At 54.3% G+C, this 24,743-nt stretch overlaps 4 protein-coding genes across 6 annotated transcripts in view; all 4 read right to left on the bottom strand.

The window, feature by feature from the left end:
• The window catches only part of ADCY3 (adenylate cyclase 3), a 48,475-nt gene extending 34,014 nt beyond the window's left edge, over window positions 1-14,461 (bottom strand). The window contains exon 1 of the mRNA XM_032103352.1: window positions 13,784-14,461. Coding sequence (XP_031959243.1) covers window positions 13,784-14,461 — 678 coding nt within the window. The remainder of the gene's footprint in view (window positions 1-13,783) is intronic.
• Window positions 14,462-16,399: 1,938 nt separating this feature from the next.
• On the bottom strand, window positions 16,400-18,005 carry LOC116441452. Of its 2 annotated transcripts, XM_032103356.1 has the most exons (4): window positions 17,773-18,005; window positions 17,445-17,688; window positions 17,318-17,403; window positions 16,400-17,211 (listed from the first exon to the last, which is right to left on the bottom strand). In XM_032103356.1, exons 1-4 carry the CDS (start codon window positions 17,917-17,919, stop codon window positions 16,738-16,740), a joined length of 951 nt encoding a protein of 316 aa, XP_031959247.1. In that variant the 5' UTR covers window positions 17,920-18,005; the 3' UTR covers window positions 16,400-16,737. The 2 variants fall into 2 exon arrangements, with proteins under 2 accessions (XP_031959247.1, XP_031959246.1); XM_032103355.1 differs by having other exon boundaries at window positions 17,445-18,005.
• Window positions 18,006-19,323: 1,318 nt separating this feature from the next.
• DNAJC27 (DnaJ heat shock protein family (Hsp40) member C27) lies at window positions 19,324-21,649 on the bottom strand (the record flags this gene model as incomplete). Its single annotated transcript, XM_032104958.1, has 3 exons — window positions 19,324-19,443; window positions 20,134-20,544; window positions 21,402-21,649. Coding segments are annotated over 3 exons (738 nt in total), but the record flags the coding sequence as incomplete, so codon positions are not given.
• A 272-nt stretch (window positions 21,650-21,921) lies between these two features.
• LOC116441451 lies at window positions 21,922-24,737 on the bottom strand. Of its 2 annotated transcripts, XM_032103353.1 has the most exons (3): window positions 23,765-24,737; window positions 23,072-23,626; window positions 21,922-22,933 (listed from the first exon to the last, which is right to left on the bottom strand). In XM_032103353.1, exons 1-3 carry the CDS (start codon window positions 24,560-24,562, stop codon window positions 22,553-22,555), a joined length of 1,734 nt encoding a protein of 577 aa, XP_031959244.1. In that variant the 5' UTR covers window positions 24,563-24,737; the 3' UTR covers window positions 21,922-22,552. The 2 variants fall into 2 exon arrangements, with proteins under 2 accessions (XP_031959244.1, XP_031959245.1); XM_032103354.1 differs by having other exon boundaries at window positions 23,072-24,737.
• Window positions 24,738-24,743: the final 6 nt, after the last annotated feature.

Here is a 24,743-nt window from a genome sequence, read left to right as displayed (position 1 = left end):
TTCCCACATTCCAGCCCCGTTCCAGGCTCTCCAGGCGGTTCCTTGGGATGGATCCGGGGGTGCTCTCCCGGCACTCCCGGCATTCCCACCGGGATATTGGGATTGGAATTGATCCTCAAGGTCCCCTTCCAACCCAGCCCATGAATTTTGGGAGTCAAGGTCCCCTTCCAAAGCGTTCCGTGAATTTCAGGAATGTCCCTGCTCCCAGGAAAACACCGGGATCAACTCCCAGGATCAGGATCACGCCCGGCTGTAGGGCCAGAGTGCAGGGATGGGAACAGAACTCCTGGATAACCCCTGGATAACCCCTGGATAACCCCTGGGTAACCCCTGGATAACTCCTGGATAACCCCTGGATAACTCCTGGATAACTCCTGGATAACCCCTGGATAACCCCTGGATAACTCCTGGATAACTCCTGGATAACCCCTGGATAACCCCTGGATAACTCCTGGATAACCCCTGGATAACCCCTGGATAACCCCTGGATAACTCCTGGATAACTCCTGGATAACCCCTGGATAACCCCTGGATAACTCCTGGATAACCCCTGGATAGCCCCTGGATAAGTCCTGGATAACTCCTGGATAACTCCTGGATAACCCCTGGATAACTCCTGGATAACCCCTGGATAACCCCTGGATAACTCCTGGATAACTCCTGGATAACCCCTGGATAACCCCTGGATAAGTCCTGGATAACCCCTGGATAACTCCTGGATAACCCCTGGATAACTCCTGGATAACTCCTGGATAACCCCTGGATAACCCCTGGATAACCCCTGGATAACTCCTGGATAACTCCTGGATAACCCCTGGATAACCCCTGGATAACCCCTGGATAACTCCTGGATAACCCCTGGATAACTCCTGGATAACCCCTGGATAACCCCTGGATAACCCCTGCATAACCCCTGGATAACTCCTGGATAACCCCTGGATAACTCCTGGATAACCCCTGGATAACTCCTGGATAACCCCTGGATAACTCCTGGATAACTCCTGGATAACCCCTGGATAACCCCTGGATAACTCCTGGATAACCCCTGGATAACTCCTGGATAACCCCTGGATAACCCCTGGATAACTCCTGGATAACTCCTGGATAACCCCTGGATAACCCCTGGATAACCCCTGGATAACTCCTGGATAACTCCTGGATAACTCCTGGATAACCCCTGGATAACCCCTGGATAACCCCTGGGTAACCCCTGGATAACCCCTGGATAACCCCTGGATAACTCCTGGATAACCCCTGGATAATTCCTGGATAACCCCTGGATAACCCCTGGATAACTCCTGGATAACTCCTGGATAACTCCTGGATAACCCCTGGATAACCCCTGGATAACTCCTGGATAACCCCTGGATAACCCCTGGATAACCCCTGGATAACCCCTGGATAACTCCTGGATAACCCCTGGATAACTCCTGGATAACCCCTGGATAACTCCTGGATAACTCCTGGATAACCCCTGGATAACCCCTGGATAACCCCTGGATAACTCCTGGATAACTCCTGGATAACTCCTGGATAACCCCTGCATAACCCCTGGATAACTCCTGGATAACCCCTGGATAACCCCTGGATAACTCCTGGATAACTCCTGGATAACCCCTGGAAAACTCCTGGATAACTCCTGGATAACCCCTGGAAAACTCCTGGATAACTCCTGGATAACTCCTGGATAACCCCTGGATAACCCCTGGATAACTCCTGGATAACCCCTGGATAACTCCTGGATAACCCCTGGATAACCCCTGGATAACCCCTGGATAACTCCTGGATAACTCGGGGATAACTCCTGGGTAGCTCCTGGATAACTCCTGGATAACTCCTGGATAACTCCTGGATAACCCCTGGGTAGCTCCTGGATAACTCCTGGATAACCCCTGGATAACTCCTGGATAACTCCTGGATAACCCCTGGATAACTCCTGGATAACCCCTGGATAACTCCTGGATAACCCCTGGATAACCCCTGGATAACCCCTGGATAACTCCTGGATAACTCCTGGATAACCCCTGGATAACCCCTGGATAACCCCTGGATAACTCCTGGATAATTCCTGGATAACCCCTGGATAACCCCTGGATAACCCCTGGATAACTCCTGGATAACTCCTGGATAACCCCTGGATAACTCCTGGATAACCCCTGGATAACCCCTGGATAACCCCTGGATAACCCCTGGATAACTCCTGGATAACCCCTGGATAACTCCTGGATAACCCCTGGATAACCCCTGGATAACTCCTGGATAACTCCTGGATAACTCCTGGATAACCCCTGGATAACTCCTGGATAACTCCTGGATAACTCCTGGATAACTCCTGGATAACCCCTGGATAACTCCTGGATAACCCCTGGATAACTCCTGGATAACTCCTGGATAACTCCTGGATAACTCCTGGATAACCCCTGGATAACTCCTGGATAACTCCTGGATAACCCCTGGATAACTCCTGGATAACTCCTGGATAACTCCTGGATAACTCCTGGATAACCCCTGGATAACTCCTGGATAACTCCTGGATAACCCCTGGATAACTCCTGGATAACTCCTGGATAACCCCTGGATAACTCCTGGATAACCCCTGGATAACCCCTGGATAACCCCTGGATAACTCCTGGATAACCCCTGGATAACCCCTGGACAACCCCTGGATAACCCCTGGATAACCCCTGGATAACTCCTGGATAACCCCTGGATAACTCCTGGATAACTCCTGGATAACCCCTGGATAACCCCTGGATAACCCCTGGATAACTCCTGGATAACTCCTGGATAACCCCTGGATAACTCCTGGATAACCCCTGGATAACCCCTGGATAACCCCTGGATAACCCCTGGATAACCCCTGGATAACCCCTGGATAACTCCTGGATAACCCCTGGATAACCCCTGGATAACTCCTGGATAAATCCTGGATAACTCCTGGATAACTCCTGGATAACCCCTGGATAACTCCTGGATAACCCCTGGATAACTCCTGGATAACTCCTGGATAACCCCTGGATAACCCCTGGATAACCCCTGGATAACTCCTGGATAACTCCTGGATAACCCCTGGATAACTCCTGGATAACTCCTGGATAACTCCTGGATAACTCCTGGACAACCCCTGGATAACTCCTGGATAACCCCTGGATAACTCCTGGATAACTCCTGGATAACTCCTGGATAACCCCTGGATAACTCCTGGATAACCCCTGGATAACTCCTGGATAACTCCTGGATAACCCCTGGATAACTCCTGGATAACTCCTGGATAACTCCTGGATAAGCCCTGGATAACCCCTGGATAACTCCTGGATAACCCCTGGATAACCCCTGGATAACCCCTGGACAACCCCTGGATAACTCCTGGATAACTCCTGGATAACTCCTGGATAACCCCTGGATAACTCCTGGATAACTCCTGGATAACTCCTGGATAACTCCTGGATAAATCCTGGATAACTCCTGGATAACTCCTGGATAAATCCTGGATAACCCCTGGATAACCCCTGGATAACCCCTGGATAACTCCTGGATAACCCCTGGATAACTCCTGGATAACTCCTGGATAACTCCTGGATAACTCCTGGACAACCCCTGGATAACCCCTGGATAACCCCTGGATAACTCCTGGATAACCCCTGGATAACTCCTGGATAACCCCTGGATAACTCCTGGATAACCCCTGGATAACCCCTGGATAACTCCTGGATAACCCCTGGATAACTCCTGGATAACCCCTGGATAACCCCTGGATAACTCCTGGATAACCCCTGGATAACCCCTGGATAACTCCTGGATAACCCCTGGATAACCCCTGGATAACTCCTGGATAAATCCTGGATAACTCCTGGATAACTCCTGGATAACCCCTGGATAACTCCTGGATAACCCCTGGATAACCCCTGGATAACCCCTGGATAACCCCTGGATAACTCCTGGATAACCCCTGGATAACTCCTGGATAACCCCTGGATAACTCCTGGATAACCCCTGGATAACCCCTGGATAACCCCTGGATAACTCCTGGATAACTCCTGGACAACCCCTGGATAACTCCTGGATAACCCCTGGATAACTCCTGGATAACTCCTGGATAACTCCTGGATAACCCCTGGATAACTCCTGGATAACCCCTGGATAACTCCTGGATAACTCCTGGATAACCCCTGGATAACTCCTGGATAACTCCTGGATAACTCCTGGATAAGCCCTGGATAACCCCTGGATAACTCCTGGATAACCCCTGGATAACCCCTGGATAACCCCTGGACAACCCCTGGATAACTCCTGGATAACTCCTGGATAACTCCTGGATAACCCCTGGATAACTCCTGGATAACTCCTGGATAACTCCTGGATAACTCCTGGATAAATCCTGGATAACTCCTGGATAACTCCTGGATAACTCCTGGATAACTCCTGGATAACTCCTGGATAACCCCTGGATAACTCCTGGATAACCCCTGGATAACTCCTGGATAACTCCTGGATAACTCCTGGATAACCCCTGGATAACTCCTGGATAACCCCTGGATAACTCCTGGATAACTCCTGGATAACTCCTGGATAACCCCTGGATAACTCCTGGATAACTCCTGGATAACCCCTGGATAACTCCTGGATAACCCCTGGATAACTCCTGGATAACTCCTGGATAAATCCTGGATAACTCCTGGATAACTCCTGGATAACCCCTGGATAACTCCTGGATAACCCCTGGATAACCCCTGGATAACTCCTGGATAACCCCTGGATAACCCCTGGATAACCCCTGGATAACTCCTGGATAACCCCTGGATAACCCCTGGATAACTCCTGGATAACCCCTGGATAACCCCTGGATAACTCCTGGATAACTCCTGGATAACCCCTGGATAACTCCTGGATAACTCCTGGATAACCCCTGGATAACCCCTGGATAACTCCTGGATAACCCCTGGATAACTCCTGGATAACTCCTGGATAACTCCTGGATAACTCCTGGATAACTCCTGGATAACTCCTGGATAACCCCTGGGTAACTCCTGGATAACTCCTGGATAACTCTTGGATAACTCCTGGATAACCCCTGGATAACCCCTGGATAACCCCTGGATAACTCCTGGATAACTCCTGGATAACCCCTGGATAACCCCTGGATAACTCCTGGATAACCCCTGGATAACCCCTGGATAACCCCTGGATAACTCCTGGATAACCCCTGGATAACCCCTGGATAACCCCTGGATAACCCCTGGATAACTCCTGGATAACTCCTGGATAACCCCTGGATAACTCCAGGATAACCCCTGGATAACCCCTGGATAACCCCTGGATAACTCCTGGATAAATCCTGGATAACTCCTGGATAACCCCTGGATAACTCCTGGATAACCCCTGGATAACCCCTGGATAACTCCTGGATAAATACTGGATAACTCCTGGATAACCCCTGGATAACCCCGGGATAACTCCTGGATAACCCCTGGATAACTCCTGGATAACTCCTGGATAACTCCTGGATAACCCCTGGATAACTCCTGGATAACTCCTGGATAACTCCTGGATAACCCCTGGATAACTCCTGGATAACCCCTGGATAACCCCTGGATAACTCCTGGATAACCCCTGGATAACTCCTGGATAACTCCTGGATAACTCCTGGATAACCCCTGGATAACTCCTGGATAACCCCTGGATAACTCCTGGATAACTCCTGGATAACTCCTGGATAACTCCTGGATAACCCCTGGATAACCCCTGGATAACTCCTGGATAACCCCTGGATAACTCCTGGATAACTCCTGGATAACCCCTGGATAACTCCTGGATAACCCCTGGATAATTCCTGGATAACCCCTGGATAACTCCTGGATAACTCCTGGATAACTCCTGGATAACCCCTGGATAACTCCTGGGTAACCCCTGGATAACCCCTGGATAACTCCTGGATAACCCCCGGATAACTCCTGGATAACTCCTGGATAACTCCTGGATAACCCCTGGATAACCCCTGGATAACTCCTGGATAACCCCTGGATAACTCCTGGATAACTCCTGGATAACCCCTGGATAACTCCTGGATAACCCCTGGATAATTCCTGGATAACCCCTGGATAACTCCTGGATAACTCCTGGATAACTCCTGGATAACCCCTGGATAACCCCTGGATAACTCCTGGATAACCCCCGGATAACTCCTGGATAACTCCTGGATAACCCCTGGATAACCCCTGGATAACCCCCGGATAACTCCTGGATAACCCCTGGATAACCCCTGGATAACCCCTGGATAACCCCTGGATAACTCCTGGATAACCCCCGGATAACTCCTGGATAACTCCTGGATAACCCCTGGATAACCCCTGGATAACCCCCGGATAACTCCTGGATAACCCCTGGATAACCCCTGGATAACCCCTGGATAACCCCTGGATAACTCCTGGATAACTCCTGGATAACCCCTGGATAACCCCTGGATAACCCCTGGATAACTCCTGGATAACTCCTGGATAACCCCTGGATAACCCCTGGATAACTCCTGGATAACTCCTGGATAACCCCTGGATAACCCCTGGATAACTCCTGGATAACCCCTGGATAACTCCTGGATAACCCCTGGATAACTCCTGGATAACTCCTGGAAAACTCCTGGATAACTCCTGGATAACCCCTGGATAAATCCTGGATAACCCCTGGATAACCCCTGGATAACTCCTGGATAACTCCTGGATAACTCCTGGATAACCCCTGGATAACCCCTGGATAACCCCTGGATAACTCCTGGATAACCCCTGGATAACCCCTGGATAACCCCTGGATAACTCCTGGATAACCCCTGGATAACCCCTGGATAACCCCTGGATAACTCCTGGATAACCCCTGGATAACTCCTGGATAACTCCTGGATAACTCCTGGATAACCCCTGGATAACCCCTGGATAACCCCTGGATAACCCCTGGATAACCCCTGGATAACTCCTGGATAACTCCTGGATAACCCCTGGATAACCCCTGGATAACCCCTGGATATATCCTGGATAACCCCTGGATAACCCCTGGATAACCCCTGGATAACTCTTGGATAACTCCTGGATAACCCCTGGATAACTCCTGGATAACTCCTGGATAACTCCTGGATAACCCCTGGATAAATCCTGGATAACCCCTGGATAACCCCTGGATAACTCCTGGATAACTCCTGGATAACTCCTGGATAACCCCTGGATAACCCCTGGATAACCCCTGGATAACTCCTGGATAACCCCTGGATAACCCCTGGATAACTCCTGGATAACTCCTGGATAACCCCTGGATAACCCCTGGATAACCCCTGGATAACCCCTGGATAACTCCTGGATAACTCCTGGATAACCCCTGGATAACCCCTGGATAACTCTTGGATAACTCCTGGATAACCCCTGGATAACCCCTGGATAACCCCTGGATAACTCCTGGATAACCCCTGGATAACCCCTGGATAACCCCTGGATAACCCCTGGATAACCCCTGGATAACTCCTGGATAACTCCTGGATAACCCCTGGATAACTCCTGGATAACCCCTGGATAACTCCTGGATAACCCCTGGATAACCCCTGGATAACTCCTGGATAACTCCTGGATAACTCCTGGATAACCCCTGGATAACTCCTGGATAACCCCTGGATAACCCCTGGATAACTCCTGGATAACCCCTGGATAACTCCTGGATAACCCCTGGATAACCCCTGGATAACCCCTGGATAACTCCTGGATAACCCCTGGATAACCCCTGGATAACTCCTGGATAACCCCTGGATAACCCCTGGATAACTCCTGGATAACCCCTGGATAACTCCTGGATAACTCCTGGATAACCCCTGGATAACCCCTGGATAACCCCTGGATAACTCCTGGATAACCCCTGGATAACTCCTGGATAACCCCTGGATAACTCCTGGATAACTCCTGGATAACCCCTGGATAACCCCTGGATAACTCCTGGATAACCCCTGGATAACCCCTGGATAACTCCTGGATAACCCCTGGATAACCCCGGGATAACCCCTGGATAACCCCTGGATAACCCCTGGATAACCCCTGGATAACTCCTGGATAACTCCTGGATAACCCCTGGATAACCCCTGGATAACCCCTGGATAACTCCTGGATAACCCCTGGATAACTCCTGGATAACTCCTGGATAACTCCTGGATAACCCCTGGATAACCCCTGGATAACTCCTGGATAACTCCTGGATAACCCCTGGATAACCCCTGGATAACCCCTGGATAACTCCTGGATAACTCCTGGATAACTCCTGGATAACTCCTGGATAACCCCTGGATAACTCCTGGATAACTCCTTGATAACCCCTGGATAACTCCTGGATAACTCCTGGATAACCCCTGGATAACCCCTGGATAACTCCTGGATAACTCCTGGATAACCCCTGGATAACTCCTGGATAACCCCTGGATAACTCCTGGATAACCCCTGGATATATCCTGGATAACTCCTGGATAACTCCTGGATAACCCCTGGATAACTCCTGGATAACTCCTGGATAACTCCTGGATAACCCCTGGATAACCCCTGGATAACCCCTGGATAACTCCTGGATAACTCCTGGATAACTCCTGGATAACTCCTGGATAACCCCTGGATAACTCCTGGATAACTCCTTGATAACCCCTGGATAACTCCTGGGTAACTCCTGGATAACCCCTGGATAACCCCTGGATAACCCCTGGATAACCCCTGGATAACTCCTGGATAACTCCTGGATAACTCCTGGATAACCCCTGGATAACTCCTGGATAACCCCTGGATAACCCCTGGATAACTCCTGGATAACTCCTGGATAACTCCTGGATAACTCCTGGATAACCCCTGGATAACCCCTGGATAACTCCTGGATAACTCCTGGATAACCCCTGGATAACCCCTGGATAACCCCTGGATAACCCCTGGATAACTCCTGGATAACTCCTGGATAACTCCTGGATAACCCCTGGATAACCCCTGGATAACTCCTGGATAACCCCTGGATAACCCCTGGATAACCCCTGGATAACTCCTGGATAACTCCTGGATAACCCCTGGATAACCCCTGGATAACTCCTGGATAACCCCTGGATAACCCCTGGATAACTCCTGGATAACCCCTGGATAACCCCTGGATAACCCCTGGATAACTCCTGGATAACCCCTGGATAACTCCTGGATAACTCCTGGATAACTCCTGGATAACTCCTGGATAACCCCTGGATAACCCCTGGATAACTCCTGGATAACTCCTGGATAACTCCTGGATAACTCCTGGGTAACTCCTGGATAACCCCTGGATAACCCCTGGATAACCCCTGGATAACTCCTGGATAACTCCTGGATAACTCCTGGATAACCCCTGGATAACCCCTGGATAACTCCTGGATAACTCCTGGATAACCCCTGGATAACCCCTGGATAACCCCTGGATAACTCCTGGATAACTCCTGGATAACCCCTGGATAACCCCTGGGTAACTCCTGGATAACCCCTGGATAACCCCTGGATAACTCCTGGATAACTCCTGGATAACCCCTGGATAACCCCTGGATAACCCCTGGGTAACTCCTGGATAACTCCTGGATAACCCCTGGATAACCCCTGGATAACCCCTGGATAACTCCTGGATAACCCCTGGATAACCCCTGGTTAACTCCTGGATAACCCCTGGATAACTCCTGGATAACTCCTGGGTAACCCCTGGATAACCCCTGGATAACTCCTGGATAACCCCTGGATAACCCCTGGATAACCCCTGGATAACCCCTGGATAACTCCTGGATAACTCCTGGATAACTCCTGGATAACCCCAGGATAACCCCTGGATAACTCCTGGATAACCCCTGGATAACCCCTGGATAACTCCTGGATAACCCCTGGATAACTCCTGGATAACCCCTGGATAACCCCTGGATAACCCCTGGATAACCCCTGGGTAACCCCTGGGTAACCCCTGGATAACTCCTGGATAACCCCTGGATAACCCCTGGATAACCCCTGGATAACCCCTGGATAACCCCTGGATAACCCCTGGATAACTCCTGGATAACCCCTGGATAACTCCTGGATAACCCCTGGATAACCCCTGGATAACCCCTGGATAACCCCTGGATAACCCCTGGATAACTCCTGGATAACCCCTGGATAACTCCTGGATAACCCCTGGATAACTCCTGGATAACTCCTGGATAACCCCTGGATAACCCCTGGATAACCCCTGGATAACCCCTGGATAACCCCTGGATAACCCCTGGATAACCCCTGGATATCTCCTGGATAACTCCTGGATAACTCCTGGATAACCCCTGGATAACTCCTGGATAACTCCTGGATAACTCCTGGATAACTCCTGGATAACCCCTGGATAACCCCTGGTTAACTCCTGGATAACTCCTGGATAACCCCTGGATAACCCCTGGATAACCCCTGGATAACCCCTGGATAACTCCTGGATAACTCCTGGATAACCCCTGGATAACCCCTGGATAACCCCTGGTTAACTCCTGGATAACTCCTGGATAACCCCTGGATAACCCCTGGATAACTCCTGGATAACTCCTGGATAACCCCTGGATAACTCCTGGATAACCCCTGGATAACTCCTGGATAACCCCTGGATAACTCCTGGATAACCCCTGGATAACCCCTGGATAACCCCTGGATAACCCCTGGATAACCCCTGGATAACTCCTGGATAACCCCTGGATAACTCCTGGATAACCCCTGGATAACTCCTGGATAACTCCTGGATAACCCCTGGATAACCCCTGGATAACTCCTGGATAACCCCTGGATAACTCCTGGATAACTCCTGGATAACCCCTGGATAACCCCTGGATAACTCCTGGATAACCCCTGGATAACTCCTGGATAACTCCTGGATAACCCCTGGATAACCCCTGGATAACTCCTGGATAACCCCTGGATAACCCCTGGATAACCCCTGGATAACCCCAGGATAACCCCTGGATAACCCCTGGATAACCCCAGGATAACCCCTGGGTAACCCCTGGATAACCCCTGGATAACCCCTGGATAACCCCTGGATAACCCCTGGATAACCCCTGGATAACCCCAGGATAACCCCTGGGTAACCCCTGGGTAACCCCTGGATAACTCCTGGATAACTCCTGGATAACCCCTGGATAACCCCTGGATAACCCCTGGATAACCCCTGGATAACTCCTGGATAACTCCTGGATAACTCCTGGATAACTCCTGGATAACCCCTGGATAACTCCTGGATAACCCCTGGATAACCCCAGGATAACCCCTGGATAACCCCTGGATAACTCCTGGATAACTCCTGGATAACTCCTGGATAACCCCTGGATAACTCCTGGATAACCCCTGGATAACCCCTGGATAACTCCTGGATAACTCCTGGATAATTCCTGGATAACTCCTGGATAACTCCTGGATAATTCCTGGATAACTCCTGGATAACTCCTGGATAACCCCTGGATAACTCCTGGATAACCCCTGGATAACTCCTGGATAACTCCTGGATAACTCCTGGATAACTCCTGGATAACCCCTGGATAACCCCTGGATAATTCCTGGATAACTCCTGGATAACTCCTGGATAACTCCTGGATAATTCCTGGATAACTCCTGGATAACTCCTGGATAATTCCTGGATAACTCCTGGATAACTCCTGGATAACCCCTGGATAACCCCTGGATAACCCCAGGATAACCCCTGGATAACTCCTGGATAACCCCTGGATAACTCCTGGATAACTCCTGGATAACTCCTGGATAACTCCTGGATAACCCCTGGATAACCCCTGGATAACTCCTGGATAACTCCTGGATAACTCCTGGATAACTCCTGGATAACCCCTGGATAACTCCTGGATAACCCCTGGATAACCCCAGGATAACCCCTGGATAACCCCTGGATAACTCCTGGATAACTCCTGGATAACTCCTGGATAACCCCTGGATAACTCCTGGATAACCCCTGGATAACCCCTGGATAACTCCTGGATAACTCCTGGATAATTCCTGGATAACTCCTGGATAACTCCTGGATAATTCCTGGATAACTCCTGGATAACTCCTGGATAACCCCTGGATAACTCCTGGATAACCCCTGGATAACTCCTGGATAACTCCTGGATAACTCCTGGATAACCCCTGGATAACCCCTGGATAACTCCTGGATAACTCCTGGATAATTCCTGGATAACTCCTGGATAACTCCTGGATAACCCCTGGATAACCCCTGGATAACCCCTGGATAACTCCTGGATAACTCCTGGATAACCCCTGGATAACCCCTGGATAACCCCTGGATAACCCCTGGATAACTCCTGGATAACCCCTGGATAACTCCTGGATAACCCCTGGATAACCCCTGGATAACTCCTGGATAACTCCTGGATAACTCCTGGATAACCCCTGGATAACTCCTGGATAACCCCTGGATAACCCCTGGATAACCCCTGGATAACTCCTGGATAATTCCTGGATAACTCCTGGATAACCCCTGGATAACTCCTGGATAACCCCTGGATAACTCCTGGATAACCCCTGGATAACCCCTGGATAACTCCTGGATAACTCCTGGATAATTCCTGGATAACTCCTGGATAACTCCTGGATAATTCCTGGATAACTCCTGGATAACTCCTGGATAACCCCTGGATAACTCCTGGATAACCCCTGGATAACTCCTGGATAACTCCTGGATAACTCCTGGATAACCCCTGGATAACCCCTGGATAACTCCTGGATAACTCCTGGATAATTCCTGGATAACTCCTGGATAACCCCTGGATAACCCCTGGATAACCCCTGGATAACTCCTGGATAACCCCTGGATAACTCCTGGATAACTCCTGGATAACCCCTGGATAACCCCTGGATAACTCCTGGATAACTCCTGGATAACTCCTGGGTAACCCCTGGATAACTCCTGGATAACTCCTGGATAACTCCTGGATAACCCCTGGATAACTCCTGGATAACTCCTGGATAACCCCTGGATAACCCCTGGATAACCCCTGGATAACCCCTGGATAACTCCTGGATAACTCCTGGATAACTCCTGGATAACTCCTGGATAACCCCTGGATAACTCCTGGATAACCCCTGGATAACCCCTGGATAACCCCTGGATAACTCCTGGATAACCCCTGGATAACTCCTGGATAACCCCTGGATAACCCCTGGATAACTCCTGGATAACCCCTGGATAACTCCTGGATAACCCCAAACGCCGCCTCTCCCCTTCCATTCCCAGTCCATTCCCAGTCCCTTCCCTGGCCATTCCCAGTCCCTTCCCATTCCATTCCTTTCCCTGGCCATTCCCAGTCTCTTCCCCGTCCCTTTCCAGTCCCTTCCCAGTCCGTTCCCTTCCCATTCCCTTCCCATTCCCGTCCCTTCCCTGGCCATTCCCAGCCCCTTCCCATTCCGTTCCTTTCCCAGTCCATTCCCAGTCCATTCCCTTGCTATTCCCAGTCCCTTCCCATTCCAGTCCCTTCCCTGGCCATTCCCTTGCCACTCCCAGTCCACTCCCATTCCTTTCCCTGGCCATTCCCAGTCCCTTCCCATTCCATTCCTTTCCCAGTCCCTTCCCCGTCCCTTCCCATTCCATTCCTTTCCCTGCCCATTCCCAGTCCCTTCCCAGTCCCTTCCCATCCCAGTCCCTTCCCACTCCCTTCCCTGCCCATTCCCAGTCCCTTCCCAGTCCCTTCCCATCCCAGTCCCTTCCCACTCCCTTCCCTGCCCATTCCCACTCCCTTCCCAGTCCCTTCCCGTACCTGCCTGGCCAGCGCTCCCCGATCCACGCTATCCTGGCGCCTCTGGAGCGCGGCGATTCCCAGCACGAGCGCGTGGACGCCGCAGGACGCGGCCGTGAGCAGCAGGATCCGCGCCAGGCGCAGCGGCAGCGTCAGGAAGAAGGAGAAGGCGAAGAACGCCTGCCATCCCACCGTATCCACGGCCTCTGGAAAAGCGCGGAATTCCAGCCCCAGGTACGCCCACACCTGCGCCAGCACCAGGACCCACAGCGCGCACGGCAGGAATTTCTGGGAAAGGCGCTCCGGGAGCAGCCGGGATTTCAGGAGCAGGAAGAGGGAGCCGTGCGCCACCAGCCCGGCCAGCGCCGCCAGCGCCGGGAAAAGCTTTTCCATGCGGGAGAAGCCGGCGCACATTCCCAGGATGTAGCAGTCGAAGAGGGCGGCGAACACCACGAGCACCAGCAGCGTCTCGTGGCGCTGGCGGCGGAAATAGGTCTGGTAGAGCTTTTCCAAGGATTCGGGAGCGAAGGAAAAGCGCCGGGAATGCGGCAGGCACGGGCAGGGCCCCCAGCGCGGCGCCGGCGCTTCCTGGGAGCGGCGGATGCCGGCGCCTCCGGGATCCGATGGAAAACTCAGGGAATAATCGGCGGAATATTCGGCCGAGAATTCCGGCTCGGAGAAGGCGCGGTTCCGGGCCATGCTGCCGGGGGTTCTTTAATTCCCGGTTTTCCCGGCCGCGGGAATGTTTGGGATGCTCAGCGCAGCGTCACTCGCGCGGCATCGCGATCCTACCGGGCCTTGCCGCCTCGCCTCGATCCCGGGAAAACGGGAAGCTCGGGAATTCCAGGTGGGAGGCCGGGATTCCTTCCCGGCTCCGCTTCCCGGCTCCGCTTCCCGGCTCCGCTTCCCGGTGCTTTCCCAGCTTTCCCAGCACCGCCACAGAGATGTCGCGATGCCTCCTCCCCGCTCCTCCTTCCCGAGCTTTTCCCGGCGCTCCTTCCCGAGATGCCTCGTTCCCGCCGGGATGGGTGGGATACCGGGATGGATACCGGGATGGACGCCGGGATGGACGCCGGGATGGACGCCGGGATTCGGGGATACGATGTCGGTGCCCGCCCTTATCCCGCTCCCCGCATCCTCTTCCCGCTGGAGCTTCCCGGCGCCTCGGCGGCAGCGGGGCCATGGAAAAGCTCGGGATGGAGGCAGGGAAGCGGGAAGGGCTTTTCCAGGGATCCCCGCCTCCCGTAACCCTCTCGCTGCCGGGCGTGGGGGGGGGAACAAAAAACTGGGAAGCGGCGGCCGCTTCCCGAGGGAATTCGGCCGTGGATGCGCTGCTGCTGCAGCCGCTCCATCCTCACGCGCATCCTCATCCCTCGGGAATGCGGGCGGGGAGCAGCGGAAGCCCGGAATTCCTGGAGCTCATCCCGGTCCGACCCTGACACTTCCCCCGATGATCCCAGCGTGCTCCGGCCTTTCCTTGGACACTGCCAGGGATTCCCTGGGAATTCCAGCGCAGCCGGGAATCCCTTCCCAAGATCCCAGCCCGAGCTCCCCTTTCCCAGGGAAATCCCTCCATTCCCGCCTCTCCCAGCCTGCCATTGGATCCAGCCCCAGCCCGACTCCTCTGCGGGAAGGAATTCCGGCCTCCAGGCCCTTCCCTGGGAATCTCGGCACTCCAGGAAGGCTCTCCCTTCCCTTTCCCATCCCCGACTTCCAGAAAAACCCCTGGCCATGGATTCGGAGCCTCCTGCATCCCACAGTCCCGGAATGCTTTGGCTGGGATCCACGCAGCTTCAATCCCATCCCATTCCAAGGCCGGCACCTCCCCCGATGATCCCAGGCTGCTCCAGCCTTTCCTTGGGCCCTGCCAGGGATCCGGGCATTCCCTGGGAATTCCAGCCCAGCCGCGAATTCCTTCCCAAGATCCCACCCGAGCCAGCCCCGAGGAACCCCCAGATCCCGGGATTTGCTGCCCCTCATTCCCAGGCATCCTCACCCCAACAGCTCCCGCCGCTTTTCCAGGGAATTCCTGGCTCCGGAGCGGGAATGAACCAAAATTCCTGATCCCAGGGAAGGATTCTTCCCCTGGATTTTGCCTGGACACGTCACCGGGATCCCGGAGCGGGAGCAGCGCCGGGAATTCTCCGGGAAAATCCCGGAATGTCGGGAAGCAGGAGGGCGCATCCAGAGGTTTTCCCATCCCGGATTCCTTCGGAGGCGCTCCCGGTGTTGATTCCCGGCTCTGGGATCCGGATCCCGGCGCGGGAAAAGTCGCTCTTCCCACATCAAAAAAAAAGTGGGATTCAGGCCGGGGCTGGAGCCGGGATGCGGAATTCGGGATTCCCGGATTCCCGCCAGGCTCCAGCTCATCCCTGTGGGAATCGCTGGGATCCCCAATCCCAAGAAATCCCGAGCTCCAGCCTTCCCTCGGCTCCAGCTCCAGCTGGAAAAGGGAATCCAAGCGAGGCCACGACTCCCGCAATTCCCGGTTTTCCAAGCGGCATTTCGCGTGGAAAAACGACGGAATTCGGGAATTCCACCGGGATTGCGGGAAACGTGGGATCGGCTCCAAACACCGCCCCCCCCCCAGATCCATGGAAAAGCGGGAAAAGCATCCCAAGCGCTCCTCCAGCGGGAAAACAGCGGGAATTTTGTTCGGATGCCGGGATTGGGCAAAAAAACCCCCCCAAAACCCGGGATCCATTCCCGGTCCGGAATTCTGGGATCGCTCCCCTTCCTGCGTGGGGGGAAAAAAAACCCGGGAAAACCGGCTTTGGAGGCAGAATTTAGGGAATTTCCTCCGCTGGGAAAGCGGGGGGGATTCCAGGGAATTCTGGGATGGGGGAAAGGGGATCCGGAGCCAATTCCAAGGGGGTTTTCCAGAGGGAAAATCGGAGGGGATTTCAGGATGAGCAACGTTTCCCTCGGATGTTGCCACAGCGGAGAGGAGGGAAAAGCGATTCCCGGCTGGAATTTTATCCCAGGAACCCCCAGGAAGAGCCGAAGGATCCCGGATTTCCCCGGATTTCCGATGCCCGAACGCCGCCGGAAAAGGGAAAAGCGGGAATTTGGGATTCGTTTGTATTTTGAGGGAAGGGAAAAATCCATGGAAAAGGTGCCCGGAAGTAGGAAAATCCCGGATATTGCACTGGCCCCAATTCCATCAATAAATATCCATAAATAAATATCCATGAAGATCCATGAATATCCATCAAGATCCTCGGTGCCGGAGCTTTTCCCGGGATTCCGGAGCTTTTCCCGGAGCTCCGGAGCGTCCAAGTCCATTCCAGCAGCTCCGGGATGCGCCGGGAATTCCCTGCTGGGAATCCCGCACTTCCCACAGCTTCCAGCCGCAATTCCAGAAGCGCCAGCGACCGCCGGGAAACCGGGAATGACCCCCGGGAAACTGGGAATAATCCCCGGGAAACTGAGAGCAACCCCTGGAAAACCAGGAGCAAACCCCTGGAAAACTGGGAATAACCCCCAAAAAACTGGGACTAACCCCGGAAAACCAGGAGCAAACCCCCGGAAAACTGGGAATAACCCCCAAAAAACTGGGAACAACCCCCAGAAATGCGGGAATAACCCCCAGAAAAGCGGGAACGACCCCCAAAAAATTGGGAATAACCCCAGAAAACCGGGAAAAAACCCCAGAAATGCGGGAATAACCCCAAAAAACCGGGAATAACCCCCGAAATGCGGGAATAACCCCCAGGAACCAGGAACAACCCCTCAAAACCCGGGAATGACCCATAGAAATGTGGGAAAACCCCCCAGAAATGTGGGAATAACCCCAGAAAACCGGGAATAACCCCAAAAAAACTGGAAACGATCCTCAGAAATGTGGGAATAACCCCCAGAAAACCGGGAACAGCCCCCAGAAATGCGGGAACGACCCCCAAAAACCCGGGAACGACCCCAGGAATGTGGGAATGACACCCAGAAATGCGGGAATAACCCCCAGAAATGCGGGAACGACCCCCAAAAACCCGGGAACGACCCCCAGAAATGTGGGAATGACCTCCAGAAATGTGGGAATAACCCCAGAAACGTGGGAACAACCCCCAGAAATGCGGGAACGACCCCCAAAAAACTGGGAATAACTCCAGAAAACCAGGAACAACCCCCAGAAATGCGGGAACGACCCCCAGAAACATGGGAATGACCCCAGAAAACCGGGAACAACCCAAAAAAACCTGGAAACGACCCTCAGAAATGCGGGAATAACCCCCAGAAAACCGGGAATGACCCCCAGAAATGCGGGAACAACCCCCAGAAATGCGGGAACAACCCCCAGAAAACCGGGAATAACCCCCAGAAATGCGGGAATAACCCCCAGAAATGCGGGAACGACCCGCTAAAAAACTGGGAATAACTCCAGAAAACTGGGAACAACCCCCAGAAAACCAGGAACGACCCCCAGAAATGCGGGAACGACCCCCAGAAATGTGGGAATAACCCCCAGAAAACCGGGAACAACCCCCAGAAAACCAGGAACGACCCCCAGAAAAGCGGGAACGACCTCCAGAAATGTGGGAATAACCCCCAGAAAACCGGGAATAACCTCCAGAAATGCGGGAACAACCCCCAGAAATGCGGGAACGACCCTCTAAAAAACTGGGAATAACTCCAGAAAAGCGGGAACAACCCCCAGAAAACCAGGAACGACCCCCAGAAATGCGGGAACGACCCCCAAAAAACTGGGAATAACTCCAGAAAACCGGGAACAACCCCCAGAAAACCAGGAACGACCCCCAGAAAAGCGGGAACGACCTCCAGAAATGTGGGAATAACCCCCAGAAAACTGGGAATAACCCCCAGAAAACCGGGAATAACCCCCAGAAATGCGGGAACAACCCCCAGAAATGCGGGAACGACCCTCTAAAAAACTGGGAATAACTCCAGAAAAGCGGGAACAACCCCCAGAAAACCAGGAACGACCCCCAGAAATGCGGGAACGACCCCCAAAAAACTGGGAATAACTCCAGAAAACCGGGAACAACCCCCAGAAAACCAGGAACGACCCCCAGAAAAGCGGGAACGACCTCCAGAAATGTGGGAATAACCCCCAGAAAACTGGGAATAACCCCCAGAAAACCGGGAATAACCTCCAGAAATGCGGGAACAACCCCCAGAAATGCGGGAACGACCCTCTAAAAAACTGGGAATAACTCCAGAAAACCGGGAACAACCCCCAGAAATGCGGGAATAACCCCTGAAATGCGGGAACGACCCCCAAAAAACTGGGAATAACTCCAGAAAACCGGGAACAACCCCCAGAAAACCAGGAACGACCCCCAGAAAAGCGGGAACGACCTCCACAAATGTGGGAATAACCCCCAGAAAACCGGGAACAACCCCCAGAAAACCGGGAATAACCTCCAGAAATGTGGGAATAACCCCAGAAACGTGGGAATAACCCCCAGAAATGCGGGAACGACCCCCCAAAAAAACCCAGGAACGACCCCCGGCAATGCGGGAGCGCCGCCGCCGCTCCTCCCTCCCACCCTCCCATCCCGACGTTTCCCGACGTTTCCCGACGTTTCCCGACGATTCCCGGCTCCCGGGGGTGGGAGCGGGGCCGATTCCCGGCGGGAATTCGCTACTTGATGTTCTTGAGGAGCGCCGAGCGCGCCCCGCCCAGCGCCTTGAAGGCGTCCTCGCTGCCCGGAGCCGCGCACTTGTCCGGGTGCAGCAGCACCGCCAGGCGCCGGTACGCCCGCGTCACCTCCTCCCTAGGGAATAAAAACCGGGAATAACAACCGGGAATAACGGGACACAGGGAATGGCGCCGGTACGCCCGCGTCACCTCCTCCCTGCCCAGGGAAAACCGGGAATGGAAACCGGGAATGGAAACCGGGAATGGAAACTGGGAATGGCGGTACGCCCGCGTCACCTCCTCCCTGCCGAGAGAAAAACCGGGAATGAAAACCGGGAATAAAAACCGGGAATGAAAACCGGGAATGAAAACCGGGAATGGCGGTACGCCCGCGTCACCTCCTCCCTGCCCAGGGAAAACCGGGAATAAACACCGGGAATAACAACTGGGAATGGCGGTACGCCCGCGTCACCTCCTCCCTAGGGAGAGAAAAACCGGGAATGGAAACCGGGAATGAAAACTGGGAATGCGGGACGCCCGCGTCACCTCCTCCCTACGGAATAAAAACCGGGAATAACGGGAATAATGGGACACAGGGAATGGCGGTACGCCCGCGTCACCTCCTCCCTAGGGAATAAAAACCGGGAATAACGGGAATAATGGGACACAGGGAATGGCGGTACGCCCGCGTCACCTCCTCCCTGCCCAGGGAAAACCGGGAATGAAAACCGGGAATGGAAACCGGGAATGCGGGACGCCCGGAGCCGCGCACTTGTCCGGGTGCAGCAGCACCGCCAGGCGCCGGTACGCCCGCGTCACCTCCTCCCTGCCGAGGGAAAAACCGGGAATGAAAACCGGGAATGGAAACCGGGAATGGCGGTACGCCTGCGTCACCTCCTCCCTAGGGAATAAAAACCGGGAATAACAACCGGGAATCGAAACCGGGAATGCGGGACACCGGGAATGGGGGTACGCCCGCGTCACCTCCTCCCTGCGGAGAGAAAAACCGGGAATAAAAACCGGGAATGGAAACCGGGAATCAAAACCGGGAATGGAAACCGGGAATGCAAACCGGGAATGGCGGTACGCCCGTGTCACCTCCTCCCTAGGGAATGAAAACCGGGAATGGAAACCGGGAATAACGGGACACCGGGAATGGCGGTACGCCCGCGTCACCTCCTCCCTGCGGAGAGAAAACCGGGAATAAAAACCGGGAATGACAAGAATGCGAGTGAAAAACCGGGAATGGCGGTAGGCGCGGGTCACCTCCTCCCTGGGGAATAAAAACCGGGAATGAAGGGAATGGTGGGAATAACGGGAATAACGGCACACCGGGAATGGCGGTAGGCGCGCGTCACCTCCTCCCTAGGCAGAAAAACCGGGAATAATGGGAATAAAAACCGGGAATAACGGGAATGTGGGACACCGGGAACGGCGGTACACACATGTCACCTCTTCCCTAGGGAATAGAAACCGGGAATAACGGGGATAAAAGCCGGGAATAACAGGAAGACGGGACACCAGGAATGGCGGTACACACGTGTCACCTCCTCCCTAGGGAGATAAACCAGGAATAACGGGGATAACGGGAATAAAAACCGGGAATAACGGGAACGTGGAACACCAGGAATGGCGGTACACACGTGTCACCTCTTCCCTAGGGAATAGAAACCGGGAATAACGGGAATAAAAACCAGAAATGGGAGTGAGAAACCGGGAATAACGGGAATACGGGACACCGGGAATGGCGGTAGGCACGGGTCACCTCCTCCCTAGGGATAAGAACCGGGAATGGGAGTGAAAAACCGGGAATAACGGGAACGTGGAACACCAGGAACGGCGGTACGCCCGCGTCACCTCCTCCCTGTGGGAATACCGGGAATCAAAACCGGGAATAGGGAACACCGGGAACGGCGGGACGCCCGCGTCACCTCTTCCCTAGGGATAACAAGGAGCATTCCGGGAGCGCCGCCAGTCCCCATCCCGCATTTCCCGCCCCGCTCCCGGCCATTCCCGCGGGAATTCCGGCTCTTCCCGCACCTGCTGGCTCCGGGTTTGACCCCCAGCGTGTCCCAGCTGTCCTTGCTGTTCCGGATCCTTCGGATCGCATCCGCCTGCTCCCGCGTGAAGCCGACGCCGGAGGCGCCCGGGGGCCGCTTCCCGCCGTTGTCACACAGATCCACGATGGCCGAGTAGAAAGTCTGGGAATTGCGGCCGGGAATGAGCCCCCGGAGGCCGCGGGAAAGCCTCGGGGACGGCGGATTGGGGAGGAGACGGGATTGGTGGGATTATCGGTGGGATTATCGGTGGGATTTGGGAATGGCCGGAGCGGGATCTGTGAGGGATCCGATGAGGATCCGGCTCCCGGCGCTTCCCTGGATAATCCCGGAGCCGATTCTCATTGGATGATCCCGACAATCCCGGAGCCAGCTCCCAGCTCCTTCCCAGGACATTCCCAACCATCCCGGATCCAGCTCCCAGGATGATCCCAGATCCAGCTCCCAGAGAACATTCCTGACAATCCCAGAGCCCTTTCCCAGGATGATCCCAGTGATCCCGGATCCAGCTCCCGGAGAACATTCCCGACAATCCCGGAGCCAGCTCCCAGGATGATCCCGGATCCAGCTCCCAGAGAACATTCCCAACAATCCCGGAGCCCTTTCCCAGGATGATCCCAGTGATCCCGGATCCAGCTCCCAGAGAACATTCCCAACAATCCCGGAGCCAGCTCCCAGGATGATCCCACTGATCCCGGATCCAACTCCCAGAGAACATTCCCAACAATCCCGGAGCCAGCTCCCAGGATGATCCCAGATCCAGCTCCCAGAGAACATTCCCGACAATCCCGGAGCCCTTTCCCAGGATGATCCCAGTGATCCCGGATCCAGCTCCCAGAGAACATTCCCGACAATCCCGGAGCCAGCTCCCAGGATGATCCCGGATCCAGCTCCCAGAGAACATTCCCGACAATCCCGGAGCCCTTTCCCAGGATGATCCCAGTGATCCCGGATCCAACTCCCAGAGAACATTCCCAACAATCCCGGATCCAGCTCCCAGGATGATCCCGGATCCAGCTCCCAGAGAACATTCCCAACAATCCCAGAGCCCTTTCCCAGGATGATCCCAGTGATCCCGGATCCAGCTCCCAGAGAACATTCCCAACAATCCCGGAGCCAGCTCCCAGGATGATCTCACTGATCCCGGATCCAACTCCCAGAGAACATTCCCGACAATCCCGGATCCAGCTCCCAGGATGATCCCGGATCCAGCTCCCAGAGAACATTCCCAACAATCCCAGAGCCCTTTCCCAGGATGATCCCAGTGATCCTGGATCCAGCTCCCAGAGAACATTCCCGACAATCCCGGAGCCAGCTCCCAGCTCCTTCCCAGGACATTCCCAACCATCCCGGATCCAGCTCCCAGAGAACATTCCCAACAATCCTGGAGCCAGCTCCCAGGATGATCCCAGTGATCCCGGATCCAACTCCCAGAGAACATTCCCGACAATCCCGGAGCCAGCTCCCAGCTCCTTCCCAGGACATTCCCAACCATCCCGGATCCAGCTCCCAGGATGATCCCGGATCCAGCTCCCAGAGAACATTCCCAACAATCCCGGAGCCAGCTCCCAGGATGATCCCAGTGATCCCAGATCCAACTCCCAGAGAACATTCCCGACAATCCCGGAGCCAGCTCCCAGCTCCTTCCTAGGACATTCCCAACAATCCCAGAGCCCTTTCCCAGGATGATCCCAGTGATCCCGGATCCAACTCCCAGAGAACATTCCCAACAATCCCGGAGCCAGCTCCCAGGATGATCCCAGTGATCCCGGATCCAGCTCCCAGAGAACATTCCCAACAATCCCGGAGCCAGCTCCCAGGATGATCCCACTGATCCCGGATCCAACTCCCAGAGAACATTCCCAACAATCCCGGAGCCAGCTCCCAGGATGATCCCGGATCCAGCTCCCAGAGAACATTCCCAACAATCCCAGAGCCCTTTCCCAGGATGATCCCAGTGATCCTGGATCCAGCTCCCAGAGAACATTCCCGACAATCCCGGAGCCAGCTCCCAGCTCCTTCCCAGGACATTCCCAACCATCCCGGATCCAGCTCCCAGAGAACATTCCCAACAATCCCGGAGCCAGCTCCCAGGATGATCCCAGTGATCCCGGATCCAACTCCCAGAGAACATTCCCGACAATCCCGGAGCCAGCTCCCAGCTCCTTCCCAGGACATTCCCAACCATCCCGGATCCAGCTCCCAGGATGATCCCGGATCCAGCTCCCAGAGAACATTCCCAACAATCCCGGAGCCAGCTCCCAGGATGATCCCAGTGATCCCAGATCCAACTCCCAGAGAACATTCCCGACAATCCCGGAGCCAGCTCCCAGCTCCTTCCTAGGACATTCCCAACAATCCCAGAGCCCTTTCCCAGGATGATCCCAGTGATCCCGGATCCAACTCCCAGAGAACATTCCCAACAATCCCGGAGCCAGCTCCCAGGATGATCCCAGTGATCCCGGATCCAGCTCCCAGAGAACATTCCCGACAATCCCGGAGCCCTTTCCCAGGATGATCCCAGTGATCCCGGATCCAGCTCCCAGAGAACATTCCCGACAATCCCGGAGCCAGCTCCCAGGATGATCCCACTGATCCCGGATCCAGCTCCCAGAGAACATTCCCAACAATCCCGGAGCCAGCTCCCAGGATGATCCCAGATCCAGCTCCCAGAGAACATTCCCGACAATCCCGGAGCCCTTTCCCAGGATGATCCCACTGATCCCGGATCCAACTCCCAGAGAACATTCCCAACAATCCCGGAGCCAGCTCCCAGGATGATCCCGGATCCAACTCCCAGAGAACATTCCCAACAATCCCGGAGCCAATTCCCAGCCCTTTCCCAGGACACTCCCGAATCCAACTCCCAACTCTTTCCTGGGATAATCCCAACAATCCCGAATCTAACTCCCAACTCTTTCCTGGGATAATCCCAACAATCCCAGATCCGGCTCCCAGCCCCTTCCCAAGACGATCCCGACAATCCCGGAGTTGATTCCCACCGGAAAATGGCAGCAATTCCAGATCGATTTCCCAGGCCCAGGCAGGACATTCCCAACCATCCCGGATCCCATTCCCGGCCCTTTCCCAGGATAATCCCGGATCCACCTCCCACGGGGTGATCCCAACCATCCGGGATCCCATTCCCGGCCCTTTCCCAGGATAATCCCGGATCCACCTCCCACAGAATGATCCCAACCATCCCGGATCCCATTCCCGGCCCTTTCCCAGGATAATCCCGGATCCACCTCCCACAGAATGATCCCAGCCATCCCGGATCCCATTCCCACGGGGTGATCCCAACCATCCCAGATCCCGCTCCCTC

Source organism: Corvus moneduloides, chromosome 3 (assembly GCF_009650955.1).
Source record: "Corvus moneduloides isolate bCorMon1 chromosome 3, bCorMon1.pri, whole genome shotgun sequence".
NCBI classification, from domain to species: Eukaryota; Metazoa; Chordata; class Aves; order Passeriformes; family Corvidae; genus Corvus; species Corvus moneduloides.
Note: the sequence above shows the minus strand (reverse complement) of the source record. Positions and strands in the feature narration are given on the sequence as shown.

Bases quoted from the DNA above. Each gene is read 5' to 3' on its own strand.
- LOC116441452 (XM_032103355.1), bottom strand. From the start codon at position 17,919: ATGTTTCTGGGGGTCGTTCCCGCATTTCTGGGGGTTGTTCCTGGTTTT. The intron at 17,404-17,444 runs CCGGTTTTTTGG...TGGGGTTTTTTC, and splicing joins CCGCATTTCGGGGGTTATTC to CCGGTTTTCTGGGGTTATTC. The intron at 17,212-17,317 runs GTTTTTTGGGGG...GGTTTGCTCCTG, and splicing joins ATTTCTGGGGGTTGTTCCCA to GTTTTCCAGGGGTTGCTCTC.
- LOC116441451 (XM_032103353.1), bottom strand. From the start codon at position 24,562: ATGGGATCCCGGATGGTTGGGATCACCCCGTGGGAGGTGGATCCGGGA. The intron at 23,627-23,764 runs TCCTAGGAAGGA...GATCCGGGATCA, and splicing joins CTCTGGGATTGTTGGGAATG to TCCTGGGAGCTGGATCCGGG. The intron at 22,934-23,071 runs TCCTAGGAAGGA...GATCCGGGATCA, and splicing joins CTCTGGGATTGTTGGGAATG to TCCTGGGAGCTGGATCCGGG.